General features: G+C 47.8%; 1 protein-coding gene across 1 annotated transcript in view; it reads left to right on the plus strand.

Annotated features, from left to right (window-relative positions):
- The first annotated feature begins 3399 nt into the window (after nt 1-3399).
- nus1 (NUS1 dehydrodolichyl diphosphate synthase subunit) overlaps nt 3400-14851 on the plus strand; it is a 21753-nt gene continuing 10301 nt past the window's right edge. Inside the window, exons 1-2 of the mRNA XM_038801023.1 lie at nt 3400-3994; nt 4453-4646. Of these exons, the coding sequence (XP_038656951.1) occupies nt 3664-3994; nt 4453-4646 (525 nt within the window). The 5' untranslated portion in view covers nt 3400-3663. The remainder of the gene's footprint in view (nt 3995-4452; nt 4647-14851) is intronic.

The following is a 14851-nucleotide window of genomic DNA, read 5'->3' on the forward strand; positions in this document are numbered from 1 at the left end:
GCTAGGGAAATTGCAGATGCACTAGTGATAATTTACCGAAATTCACTAGACTCTGGGGTGGTCCCGGTGGATTGGAAATTAGCAAACGTGACATCACTGTTTAAAAAAGGAGGTAGGCAGAAAGCAGGAAATTATAGGCCAGTGAGCTTAACTTTGGTAGTAGGGAAGATGCTGGAATCTATCATCAAAGAAGAAATAGCGAGGCATCTGGATAGAAATTGTCCCATTGGGCAGACGCAGCATGGGTTCATAAAGGGCAGGTCATGCCTAACTAATTTAGTGGAATTTTTTGAGGACATTACCAGTGCAGTAGATAACAGGGAGCCAATGGATGTGGTATATCTGGATTTCCAGAACGCCTTTGACAAGGTGCCACACAAAAGGTTGCTGCATAAGATAAAGATGCATGGCATTAAGGGTAAAGTAGTAGCATGGATAGAGGATTGGTTAATTAATAGAAAGCAAAGAGTGGGGATTAATGGGTGTTTCTCTGGTTGGCAATCAGTAGTTAATGGTGTCCCTCAGGGATCCGTGTTGGGCCCACAATTGTTCACAATTTACATAGATGATTTGGAGTTGGGGACGAAGGGCAATGTGTCCAAGTTTGCAGATGACACTAAGATGAGTGGTAAAGCGAAAAGTGCAGAGGATACTGGAAGTCTGCAGAGGGATTTGGATAGGTTAAGTGAATGGGCTAGGGTCTGGCAGATGGAATACAATGTTGACAAATGTGAGGTTATCTATTTTGGTAGGAATAACAGCAAACGGGATTATTATTTAAACGATAAAATATTAAAGCATGCCGCTGTGCAGAGAGACTTGGGTGTGCTAGTGCATGAGTCACAGGAGGTTGGTTTACAGGTGCAACAGGTGATTAAGAAGGCAAATGGAATTTTGTCCTTCATTGCTAGAGGGATGGAGTTTAAGACTAGGGAGGTTATGTTGCAATTGTATAAAGTGTTAGTGAGGCCACACCTGGAGTATTGTGTTCAGTTTTGGGCTCCTTACTTGAGAAAGGACGTACTGGCACTGGAGGGTGTGCAGAGGAGATTCACTACGTTAATCCCAGAGCTGAAGGGGTTGGATTATGAGAGGTTGAGTAGACTGGGACTGTATTCATTGGAATTTAGAAGGATGAGGGGGGATCTTATAGAAACATTTAAAATTATGAAGGGAATAGATAGGATAGATGCGGGCAGGTTGTTTCCACTGGCGGGTGAAAGCAGAACTAAGGGACATAGCCTCAAAATAAGGGGAAGTAGATTTAGGACTGAGTTTAGGAGGAACTTCTTCACCCAAAGGGTTGTGAATCTATGGAATTCCTTGCCCAGTGAAGCAGTTGAGGCTCCTTCATTACATGTTTGTAAGGTAAAGATAGATAGTTTTTTGAAGAATAAAGGGATTAAGGGTTATGGTGTTCGGGCCGGAAAGTGGAGCTGAGTCCACAAAAGATCAGCCATGATCTAATTGAATGGCGGAGCAGGCTCGACGGGCCAGATGGCCTACTCCTGCTCCTAGTTCTTATGTTCTTAGCCTACTGTGCTAAACCAGCCCCTAACCACCACCCCTTAACATACAATGGCATTACCATCGCTGAATCTCCCACAGTCCCCATTGATCAGAAACTCAATTGGGCCAGCCATATTAATACTGTGGTTACCAGTCTAGACCTCCAAAGCCTGTCCACCAACTAGAAGGCACAATTCAAGAGTGTAATGGAATACTCTCCACTTGCCTGGATGAGTACAGATCCAACAACACTCAAGAAGCTCAACACAATCCAGGACAAAGCAGCACGATTGATTGCTCCTCCTTCCACAAAGATACAAACCATCCACCACCGATGAACAGTGGCAGCCATGTGTACCGTCTACAAGATGCACTTGCCAAGGTTCTTCAGACAGCACCTTTCATACCCACGACCATCTAGAAGGACAAGAGCAGCAGATACCTGGGAACTTCACCACCAGGAGGTTCCCCTCCAAGTCATTCATCACTCTGACTTAGAAATATATCACCGTTCCTTCACTGGCGCTAGGGCAAGATCCTGGCATTCCCTCCCTAACAGCACCACGGGCACGGTAGCACAGTGGTTAGCACCGTTGCTTCACAGCACCAGGGACCCGGATTCAATTCCTGGTTTGGGTTACTGTCTGTGCGGAATCTGCACGTTCTCCCTGTGTCTGCGTGGGTTTCCTCCAGGTGTTCCTGTTTCCTCCCACAAGTCCCAAAAGATATGGGGCGCGATTCTCCGCAAATGCGGGGCTAGGAGCGCGGCCCCGTGCATCACGGCGGCGCGGCCTTGACGACGGTCGTCAAGGCCGCACATCAAGCGTCACGGCGGCTGACACGGCCGATGACGTCAGCCGCGCATGCGCAGATTGGACAACGCCAACCCGCGCAGTTGGCGTCTTTCTCCTCAGCCGCCCGGCAAGACGTGGCGGCTTGATCTTGCCGGGCGGCGGAGGGGAAAGAGCGCGTCTGTTTTGGACGCTGGCCCGACGATCGGTGGGCACCGATCACAGGCCTGTCCCCTCCCGAGCACAGTCGTGGTGCTCCCGTGCCAATCGGGACTCTAGATGCCCCAAACGGGCATCTGGTGCCCGTTTCACGACGGCAGCGAGCAGATGTGTTTGCTGCCGTGGTGAAACGGGCGTGAAGGCCCGTCCGCTGAGAATCGGCGCTCGCCGTAAAAAAACGGTGAGCGGCGATTCGTGGCGTGGGTCGGGCGTGTGGTGGGGGGGGGGGAGAATAGCGGGAGGGCGTGAAAAATGTCAGGAGGCCCTCCCGCTATTCTCCCCCCCCCCACGCCCGACCCACGCCACAAATCACCGCTCGCCGTTTTTTACGGCCGGGTGGGAGAATAGCGGGAGGGCGTGAAAAATGTCGGGAGGCCCTCCTGCTATTCTCCCACCCGGCGTGGGGGGCGGAGAATCGCGCCCATGCTGTTAGGTGACTTGGACATTCTGAATTCTCCCTCAGTGTACCCGAAAAGGTGCCGGAGTGTGGCGACTAGGGGATTTTCACAGTAACTTCATTGCAGTGTTAATGTAAGCCTACTTGTGACATTAATAAAGATTATATTATTATTACACCTCAAGGGCTGCAGCGGTTCAAAAAGGCAGCTCACCACCACCTTCTGACAAGTAACTAGGGATGGGCAATAAATGCTGGCCTAATCAGCAGAATATTGATTGACAATTTTTTTTTCAAAACTTGTTTTGCAACCGGCTACACGGGTATTTATGTCTGCAACTTGATTTTTTTCTCCTTCAGTGTTGCACTGACAAACGCTGCTCTGCCTATTTAGGGGACGCTGTGGAGCCCCGGCCACCCGGTTTCCAGAGCGGAACCTTTCTCTTGTCTCCATCCAGTCAGGGTGGGCGTGCACGTCAAGTGGAAGTTTGCAACCAATCCCCGCGCGACACGTGTTGTTTAAAGTCAAAGGTGAAAGTTAATCAGCAAAAAAAAAGAAGTGAAGATGGAGCCTGGCATGTTGGGGAGTTGGCACTGATTCACAGTCATTCATAGAGAGAAACTCTTTTTTTTTTGGCAAGCTGGCTTCCCCCACCCTCTTTACCCAATGTAAATGTTTCAAACAGAAGCCGCTTTGCTGTTTTTTGTTCCGGTTAATTTCTTCCTCCGGAATTGCATGGTAAAGTGATGGCACTTTTTGAGTTGGTGTGGAGGGTATTGCACACTGTGCTGTGCCTGCACCGGACTCTGTCGGCCTGGCTGCGGAATGGAATGTGGGCTTGGAAGCGCTGGAACCCGGCGAGCCTGGCCTTCGGCTTCCAGAACGCCAAGAACAAAGGCAAGAGCCGGCGCGCGCGCTGGCGTTCCCATGGCCGCAGCCTCAAGAAGCTACCGCTGCACCTGGGGTTGGTGGTGACCGAGGAGGAGAGCAGCTACACCGACATCGCCAACCTGGTGGTGTGGTGTATGGCCGTGGGCATCTCGTATGTCAGTGTCTATGACAACCAAGGTGAGGCGGGTAACGCTGCCGAATGGGATATCATCTCTGCACACAGCTGATCAGTGTACAAGTGTGTGTGTGTGTATAAACCTGTGTGTGCTGACCAATGTGTTGGAAACGACAACAGGTTGATTCCTCCTTCCAGAAGCCAGGAGAAAGGTCCCCTTATCTTCCCTTAACTTAATGTGAGGAATTGGGTTGCACACACTGGCCCGGCGGGATTTCGTTTCCTCTTTTAAATTGAGCGCTAAAGGACTGGAAGTTCCGAACGAAGCATTGGATTGTGTTCAGTTAAACTTGTCAGTGAATAGTTAGCAACGATCGCCATTTGCTGGTTGGGTGGTGTCCAGGACATCTGTGAAATAGGAAAATATCTTTCTGAATGGGTCAGTGTTAATGTTTAAAATTCTGCCAGCTTGCACATTTTTGTCAAGTTTAAAGCTTTATGTTTTAACTCCAAATCAATTTGCTTACAGTATATGAGTATTATTTCAAAAATAACTGCAAATATGGGTGTATCACACCAAGTATCTTTGTGCAGGTGCACGAAACATGGGCAAGCCAGTTTGACTCTGTGGTGACATTCTCAACTGAAAGTTGTGGGTTCAAGCCACTGATATTTGAGTCCACTGTCCAGACTGACTTTTCAGTGTGGTATTTTGTGAAAAATGTGAGATGTTTTGAAGGAGGTTTTTTAAAACCAAGATCACATTGTCTGCTCAAGTAGCTGGAAGAGATTTCATTGCACTTTTCCTGAATATCAGGGAGTCTGTCACTGCCACAGGATGTGATTGTGCATCACTAAATAAACTGCTTTTTATTTGTTCAGACCTATTCCAAAGGGCATTTTCAAGATAATAACATGTGTATCAGCCAAGTATAATTTTAATTTACTGTTTACCAACACTAACAATGTTTCTGATTTTTTTTGCAACAGTTGAGAATCCAGATGTGATAATCACCTAAACTCAGTTTGCTGAGCACTTTCTGCTTTATGTAATTGCTAACTCTTTTCGTGTGCTTCAGCTACCTTGTTGGCCTTGGTATTGTTTCTCTTGTTGTTTTTTTGTTTTGCTGGCCTGTCCACAGAAAGGGAATAAGTTATTTGTAAGTAACCACCAATTTAATTTAGGCTTGTGTATCTTTCCAGAAAACGTTGATCACTGACTATTGTAGGCGTAATGAGAATATTACACGTTGCAATGATTCTGCATTTTATGCAACACTTCCATAATTAGAATTTGAGCACTAAAGATGTGCTGGTTTGAAAAAGCAGATTTAACTTAGCCATCATAGCAGAGTGGTATAAAACTTGCAGGATTGACACTACCTTGGCTTTAAAATTGTTGCATATATTTATTAATGGTGGTTTAACAATGCTGCCATTTTATTTTTGTTAATTTGAATACACTTGAGCTGAAAATGAAACTAAAGCTAGATCCATAATGTATGCACTGCTTTTGAGGCAGGCGTCTTATCTTTAGGCCCAGCAAGTTGATCCTGTGCAACTCTTCCACTTCCCTGGCCACCACAAACCAGGAATGTATCTGCTTCCAATCGGAGGCAGAAAAGGCTGTAACCCAGACAGGATCCACACCCCCTGGATTGCAGCGGTTCTGCAAGACAGCAGCTCGCGCACCTTTTTTGAGGGGAATGAGAGATGAACAACATGCTGGCCTTGCCACTGATAGTCAACCTATGAAAAACTATTTTTAAAAATTGCAACACAACTCCATGGTGTTCAGGGAAACTTATGATTCTGGGTTTCCCAACTGCAAGGGTCCAAAAGCATGCAGCGGTAAATATCAGGCCAGAGGGTCCAAAATGAGTGGGCACTGAGTAGGGAAACGGGTACAGAGTTTAATGCAGAAGGTTAGATGAAACCTTTTTGAACTACATTTTATTGGGAACCAAACTTTTCATGTTTGTCTATAGTAAGCAGTGACTACCATTGTGGACGAAAGTAGTTGCACCTGTTTAAAGCCAGTTTTAGCTTGGGTCAGGCTGATGAGAACAATTTGAAGTTGCAGTTTTTGACAAAGGTGTTGAGACCAGTTGGGATAATGAGACATTTTCTTTTTCGGATTTTCTAGGAAACTTCGTTTGGCAGAATATTTTTGCCCATCATATTTATTTTTTAAAAATGTACTTTATTACAAACCTGTTCAAAAATACGAAAACATAAATAACCTGGAGAACATTCCAGTCTGTAAAAGCTTCACTTTCCCCCACCCCCCTCTTGTTACAAGCAATTCCTTGAACGTGGCCACGATCAAAGCCCTCTGCTGAACCTCTCGGTGCAAATTTCATCTTCTCCAACCGAAGGGCGCTGTACAGGTCCCCTCGCCAGGCCACCACCCCTGGTGGTGTTGTCGATCGCCATTCCAGCAAAATTCTTCACCAGGCAACCAGAGGGGCGAAGGCCACGACATCGGCCGTCCTCCCCTCTTATAAGCTCCGGCATTTCCGATACCCCAAAATTCCAATAGGGTCTGGCCTGACCTCAACCCCCAGAATGTTTGTTGGCGTCCCCAATACTCTCACCCCATACCTCTCGAACATATGTATGTGATTTGCTAGTCCTTGCCCACACTTCTCTCACTCGTTTTCCACCCCCTGGAAGAAACCACTCTTCCTCGCTCGAGTCATGTGTACCTTGTGTGCCACCTTAAACTGTACTAAACCCCTCCTTGCCCATGAGGTAGAATTCACCCTGCGCAGCTCCCCACTCCCCAACCTATCACCCCCCCCCCCCGCTCCCATTTCTCCTTGATCCTCACGACTTGTGTTCCCCCAGACATCCGTGGAGCTCCCCAATCCTACCCTCCCCTTCCATCCCTGGAAGCAGCAACCGTTCCAACAGGGCATACATCGGCAGCCTGGGAAACCTTTCCACACCTTCCGTGTGAAGTCTCTCACTTGTAAGGGTGGCACGGTAGCTCAGCGGCTAGCACTGTTGCTTCACCGCACCAAGATTTCCGGTTCGACTCCCAGCTTGGGTCACTGTCTGTGCAAAGTCTGCACGTTCTCCCTGTGTCTGCATGGGTGTCCTCCAGATTTTCCGTTTTCCTCCCACAAGTCCTGAAAGACATGCTGTTCGGTAATTTGGACATTCTAAATTCTCCCTCTGTGTACCCAAACAGGCGCCAGAATGTGGCGACTCGGTGCTTTTTACAGTACCTTCATTGCAGTGTTAATATGAGCCTACTTGTGACAATAAAGATTCTTCTTCTCCTTCTCCATTCTCCTTCTCCATTCTCCTTCTCCATTCTCCTTCTCCTTCTCCTCCATCCTGTGTCTCCTCAGGCAGCTCCACGCCTTTTTATTGTGGACTGCAAACAGAGTTCTCCGGATATCTCCTTTCCAGCGGGAGCGCTGCTGTCACCATGGCCCTTCCTCCATCCTAACCCATTCTCACCCCTCTACTTCCCACCATTTGCCTAATTTTCTCTGCATTCGCTGCCCAATAGTAGTGCAGGTTCGGTAACGCCAATCCCCTTTCTGCCTCTGTAGTACCCATGGCAGCTTCCCTCCCCATATAAACTCAAATTACAGCATCCGGCTTCTGGAAAAAAGCCTTCGGAATAAAAATCGTGTCTGGAATACAAATAGGAACCTTGGCAGGACATTCATTTTTACCACTTGGTCCCTCCCAGCCAGTGGCGGGTGTAGTGTACCCTGCCTCCTAAAGTCCTCTATCTCCTCCACCAACTTTGTGCAATGCCGCCCACTCTCCTGACACCTATATATCTAAGCCTGTCCCTGGCTGCCCTAAATGGCAACACCCCCAAATTAGTTCCCTGACCCACTTTGTTCACCGGGATCACCTTGCTTTTCCCCACATTCAACTTCTAACCTGCGAAAGCCCCAAACCTCTCTAATAAGCTCATGATCCTTCCCATACACTCCAGCATGTCTGACATATAACAGCAGGTGGCCCACATACAGCCTTCTCCCTTCCCCTGCAACTCTGCTGACCCCCTAAGGGCCATCACCAAGGTTTCTATCGCTAGGGCAAACCACAGTGCTGACAGCAGGCACCTCTGCCTCATTCCCCTATGCAACCCAAAAGTCTATGAGCTCCCCTCATTGGTCTGTACCATTGCACCAGAGCCCACATTCAGCAGATGCCCCCGCCACAAACCTAAACCCAAACCTTCCCAGGACTACGAACAGGTACCACCACTCCACCCGATCAAATGCCTTCTCCCCGTCCATAGACACCTCTACCTCCCGGTGCCTGTCCTCTCGACAGGGTCATGATCACATTCAATAGTCTCCTTGTGTTACTCGAAAGTTGCCTGCCCTTCATGAAGCCTGTTTGATCCTCTGCAACCACCCCCAGAATGCATTCTTCCATCCTCCCTGCCAACACTTTCACATTTCTAATGGGTCCTTCCCTTTCTTTGGTATTAGCGTAATCATCACCTGTGTCCTTGTCTCCAGCAGCTCCCCCTTCTCCAGTGCCTCTCTAAACACCCCCAGTAGATGTCATGCCAGATCCGCCGCAAACACCTTTATAAAATTCTGCTGGATAACCATCCAGCCCCGGGGCCTTCCCCGACTTCATCCCTCTTATGCTTTCCATTACCTCTCTCGACTTTTCCTCCAGTGCCTGTCTCCTCTCCCTATCCAGACATGGGAGTACTAGCTCATCCAAAGACCACTCCATAATCTCTTCTCCATCCCCGGATCGGTCCTGTACAATTCCTCATAATACTCCCTAAACGCCTCATTTATCCTCCCTGGCTCTGACACTTTACCCCCCCCCCCCCCCCCCCCCCCCCCCCCCCCCCGGTCCCGTCCGTCCGTATCCTCAGGATTTATCTGGACGTGGCCTGCCACTTTAGCTGATGGGCGGGCTTGCATGTAGCTCACCTTCTCTCCATACTCAACTGCACCCCCTCGCCCTTTGTAGTTTTTCAACAGACCTTCCTGTCATCAGTCTATCAAACTGCCCTGTAACCTCTTTCTCTTTGCCAATCCATCCGTGGTGGGGGCCCTCCAATGCTCCCTATCCACCTCTACTATCTTGCCCAGTAATCGTTTGTACTCTTATCTCCGTGCGTCTTGAATGCGATAATCTCCCCCCAAACCACCGCCTTTAATGCCTTCCAGAATGTGGCCACCAATACCTCCCATTTTGATTCAACCCCACGTAATCCTTAATCACCGTCTGTACCCTATTGCAGAATCCCCTATCCCCAAATAGTCCTGAGTCTAACCTCCAGCCCGGCCTCTGCTCCCACCCCGAGCTAAATCAGACCTCCAGCTAGTGCACGTCTGAGATTACTATCTCCGTGTACTCTGCCCCCACCATCCCCACCAACACCTCCAGGCTCACCACAAAATAATTGATTCTGGACTATACCTTTGTACACGTGCGAGAAGGAGTACCCCCTCTCCTCCACGGGTCCACCATACTCTATCTATCCATAAATCCTCCCAGCTCCTTCACCATCCACAGCCATCCTATTGACTTAGGGCTCAACCTGTCCGCGCTTGACTCCAGCAAACAATTAAAGTCTCCGTCCATAATCAACTGAATTTCACCCAGCAGTTCTACCATGGACCCTCTCACACTCAATTCGGTGCACAACCGGCGTCTGCTCCCATACTGCGCTCACTATCGCCTATCTCCCACCCGGTGATTTCGAGTTGAACCCAGAGTGAAAAACCTGACACCCAGGCGTCTCCTGCCGAAAAACCATCTCTGCCGTCAAACTTCTTGGGTGCACAAATATTCGATCTCTTCACCGGCCCGTTCAGCACCTGCACTGTCCATGTTATGAGACTTACTGGAGGCGTGCACACCCCCCCCCCCCCCCCCCCCCCCCCACTACTGTCTGCCGTCCTCCCCTGTAATTTTATCCTGAACCAGGCCCATCCAAGATGATCCCCTTCTCCTCCCAGGAGCAAGCTTCTCCTCTAACCCTGCCACGTTGCACCTCCCCACCCTCCCTTGGCCAACCCTCACTGGCTATCTCCTCCAGTTCACTTCCATTCAGCAACATTACCTGGCGGCTCCTAGGATCTACCCTCCACCCCATCCCTTTCCTCCTTGATCTATGCAAATGGCTCCTTGTGGACCAACCCTTCCTCACCCAAACAAAGACGCATCCAAAAGCACAGGTCACCTCCTCCAAAAAACAAACACCACCCCAGGCGGGGGGGGGGGGGGGGAGACGACTGTTGCCCCCTTACAAACTTATTGTCCCTTAACAAATAGTCACCACAATGAAATTCCCCAACCCGAGAAGAAAGAAAAGCCATCCGACCCCCACACTACCTGCTGTGCCAACTCCTCCGTCCTTCGTCAGCTGTCACCCAATTTGTACTCTTTAATAAAGTAATTGGCCGGGTGGCACAGTGGATAGCACTGGAACTACGGTGCTGAGGACCCGGGTTCGAATCCCGGCCCTGGGTAAATGTCCGTGTGGAGTTTGTACATTCTCCCTGTGTCAGTGTGGGTTTCACCCCCACGACCCAAAGATGTGCAGGTTAGGTGGATTGGCCATGCCAAATTGCCCCTTTAATTGGAAAAAATAATTATTGGGTACAAATAAATCATTGGCCTCCTCTGGGGTTTTAAAATAGTACTTGCAGCCTTCATAAGTCACCCACGGTTTTGCCAGGTACAACACCCCAAATCTGATCTGCCAATCCAACTAACCCGCACATCTTGGACTGTGGGAGGAAACCCATGCAGACACTGGGAGAATGTACAAACTTCTCACACACATTGCCCCAAGGCTGAATTGAGCCCAGATCCCTGGCGCTGTGAGGCCATAGTGCCATCGTGGCCAGATCCCTGGCGCTGTGAGGCCGTAGTGCCATTGTGCTGCCCCAAAAGGTATGTTGCATTTTCTTTTCAGGTGAGCTATGTTCAAGGTGGCAAGAGGTGTAGGAGATTGAAGCTGTTGGAGAGCAGGACTTTGACCTGTAAAGTAATTATCCTGGCAAGTTAAATAGCACATGCGATTCTAATCTGTGGTGCTTGTATGATGTTTGTTAGATTTTGATTTCATAACTGGTCACCAGTTTTATACATAATGGTGGCTGGTGGGACGTTTGTTTCAACAAAACTTCACTTGTGGATTTAATATTGCATTAGGTGGGGTTATGGGGATCGGTTGGAAGTGTGGGGCTTAAGTAGGGTGCTCTTCCAAAGGGCCAGTGCAGCCTTGGGCCTCCTTCTGCACTGTAAATTCTATGATTTGGAATGCGATGACCTCTAACCTGGAGTATAAAGAGTGAACCTTGTGGCCATCAATAATGTGCCAATGGGAAGAGGCATTAGCAATGAAGTTCAGAGGCATGATTCTGACAATTACTGATTGTGTTGGGCGCAGAGAACACAGGTGTGTGTATATATACACTTGTAGATTTGTCTAATGTTCTTGATTGTGCTACAGTGTAATACTATCTCGGTACTGTACAATAAGGAGGCATGAAATTGGAAGGGAGTCAACTGGTCTTAGCCAGCATATTATTCAGAAGTAAGTGTTGCCAGAGGACACAGATTAATATGCTTGAACGTAACCCATGGCTGGAAAGCTATACAAGACCGAGACATTTTGAAAGAAGAGTGCTATCAGCTTGTTCGTAAAACGAGTTTTAAAAAAATCCTAATTCTGGAAATTACTGCGGAAGCATTTTCTTGCTGCTTGGGAATGTCAATGAGAGAAAAGAATAGGGCGGTTGAGGCACAGTTATTAAGGAGAGGGTAATGTATTCATTCCTCTTATGGACCTTTTGGCAAATGCTAAGAGATATATGGTGATGGGTATTGTCTTGTTGAATGCTGACTCAAGACTAAAAGATATGGAGAGAAGGAAAATAAATTGTTTGGTATTCTGTACTGCCTCCTCATTAAACAAGGGAATTTAAGTTCCTCTGTTACCTGAGCAAAGGTCTCCAAGGCACTGTTTTTATGGTGACGTTATGTTAACTGATCCTCCATCTCTGAAGCAGATGAGCTGTTGTGATCATTTACACTGCTGTGGCATTTTCCTCAGAAGAATTTGTGTAACTTGAGTCAAGTACTTGCTGGAGAGGTTTATGGACATAAATTAGGCAGTCACCCAAGGGGCAAATGTTGAGTTGCCAATGCTGTTATCTCTTCGAAGTCTTTCAGGGGACAGTCTCGCAATCTCAACAGTTTTTACCATCTCCATGCTGCACTTCAGATTCCAGCTGTATGAGCAGAGGTGAAAGTAAATGATTAGCACAGAAGAACAATGGCGGCAGTCAAGATGCTGTCAGTGTAGCTGTTTGGAGCATTCTGCTGTTTGGAGCAGTGTCAAAAATAAAATGGTTTTCCACACTCAATTTAAAAATAATGTGCTTTAAGGATAGGGTTAATGGAACAATGAAAATATAGTTCAAGTCCTTCTGTAGGATGTTTGCTCCTTAATACCTGCTAATGTATATGGTTGTATAAAGTTATTGTATAAAGTTATTGTATGTTGCAATTTTTATCGGTTTGGACCATTTTAAGGCCATAAGGTATAGGAGCAGAATTAGGCCACTCGGCCCATTGAGTCTGCTCTGCCATTTGATCATGGTTGATGTGTTTCTCATCCCCATTCGCCTGCCTTCACCCCGTAACCTCTGGTCTCCTTATTGATCAAGAACCTATCTATCTCTGTCTTAAGACACTCAGTGACTTGACCTCCACAGCCTTCTGTGGCAATGAGTTCCACAGATTCACCACCCTCACTGAAGAAATTCCTTCTCTCAGTTTTAAAGGATCGTCCCCTCAGTCTGAGGCTGTGCCTTCTGGTTCTAGCTTCTCCTACTAGTGGAAATATCTTGACCACATCCACTCCATCGCAGCCTCTCATTTTTCTGTATTTTTCAATGAGATCATCTCCCCTCCCCCCCCCAATCCTTCTAAACTTCATTGAGTATAGACCCAGAGTCCTCGACCATTCCTCATATGGCAAGCCCTGCATTCCATGGATCATTCTTGTTAACCTCTGGACCCCCTCCAAGGCCAGCACATCCTTCCTTCAATAAAGGGCCCAAAACTGCTCATAATATCACAATATTCCAAATGGGGTCTGACCAGAGATTTATGTAGTCTTAGTATACATCCCTGCTCTTGTATTCTAGCCCTCTGTATATCTCTTACCATTTGCCAAAAGGCCCAAAAGAGGAATGACTACATTACCCTCTCCTTAACAACTGTGCCTCAACCGCCCTATTCTTTTCTCTCATTGACATTCCCAAGCAGCAAGAAAATGCTTCCGCAGTAATTTCCAGAATTAGGATTTGAAAAACATGTCTTACGAACAAGCTGATAGCACTCTTCTTTCAAGAAATGAATGCTAACATTGCATTTGTCTTCCTAACTGCCAACTGAAATTGCATGCTAACCGTAAGAGAATCCTGAATGAGGACCCCCAAGTCTCTTTTGTGCTTTTGATTTCCGAAGCCTTTCCCCATTTTAGAAACTAGTCTATGCATCATTCTTCCTTCCAAAGCACACAACCTCACATATTTCCACACTTGAGTGCTGAATTTGGGTGCTCTTGAGTGCTATAGTGAGAGTTTGGTGACTGAGGGATGATGAGGGTTCATTTTTATCTACAGTCTAGTCTTTCATTTATTTGGTTAATTTAAAAGTTGCTGTCTGGTTTTAAACAAAGGTACTACTTGCAGCTGGAGCTTGTTAATTAGTTAATTGGATTAGGCTACTTTTCAGAGGCTAGAGTATAAATCTGAGCTAGTTACAGTGCAGACTTGTTTGCACTGAGTGCTGAATTTGGGTGCATTGAGTGCTATAGTGAAAGTTTGGTGACTGAGGGAGTAAGGTTTTCCTTTCATTTCATTTCCTACATTTCCTCAAGAGTGTGAAGGGAGCGGGGAGTTTGCAGAGAGTGCAGCTGACTGGGAGCAGAGTTGGAGGGCGGAGTTCCAGTTGGTCACAGGGCAGCTATATTCTGTAAGGTAAGAGGGGTTGGAGGCTCGGGACGTTGCATGCTCCTCCTGTAGGATGTGGGTGGTGAGGGATACCACTGGTGTCCCCACTGACTATACTTGCGGGAAGTGCACCTAACTCCAGCTCCTCTGACACTGTGTGTTAGGGAACGGGAGCTGGATGATCTTCGGATTATCCGGGAGGCAGAGGGGGTAATAGAGAAGAGTTACAGGGAGGTAGGTACAGGACAAGAGTAGCTGGGTTACAGTCAGGGGAAGAAACGAATGGGCAGACTGTGCAGGGATCCCTCGTCGCCGTTCCACTTCAAACAAGTGTACCATTTGGATGCTGGTGTGGGGGGGTGGTGATCCCTCGCGGCCAGGTCTCTCTCACTGAGGTCTGGCTCTGGGGCTCAGAAGGGAAGGGGGAGAATAGAAAAGCAGTAGAGTGATAGGAGACTCAATGGTGAGGGGAATAGATAGGAGATTCTGTGGTTGAGAGCGAGACTCTCCCGGAAGGTATGTTGCCTCCCGGGTGCCAGGGATGTCTCTGATCATGTCTTCAGGATCCTTTTAAGGGGGAGGGTGAACAGCCAGAAGCTGTGGTGCACATTGGTACCGAACGACGTAGGTAGGAAAATTACGTAGGTGGATGTAATAAACCAGTTAGGGACTTGGGCTGGAAGTTAAAAGCAGGGCAGACAGAGTTGTCATCTCTGGTTTGTTGCTGGTGCCACATGATAGCGAGGCTAGGAATAGGGAGAGAGGTGCAGTTGAACACAGTTGGCTGCAGGAATGGTGTAGGAGGGAGGGCTTCAGGTATTTGGATAATTGGATTACATTCTGGGGAAGGTGGGACCTGTACAAGCAGGACTACTTGCATCCGAACCAGAGGGGCACCAATATCCTGGGAGGGAGGTTTTCTAGTACTACTTCGGGAGGGTTAAACTA

The sequence above is a fragment of the Scyliorhinus canicula genome, chromosome 6, assembly GCF_902713615.1.
Source record: "Scyliorhinus canicula chromosome 6, sScyCan1.1, whole genome shotgun sequence".
Lineage (NCBI taxonomy): Eukaryota > Metazoa > Chordata > Chondrichthyes > Carcharhiniformes > Scyliorhinidae > Scyliorhinus > Scyliorhinus canicula.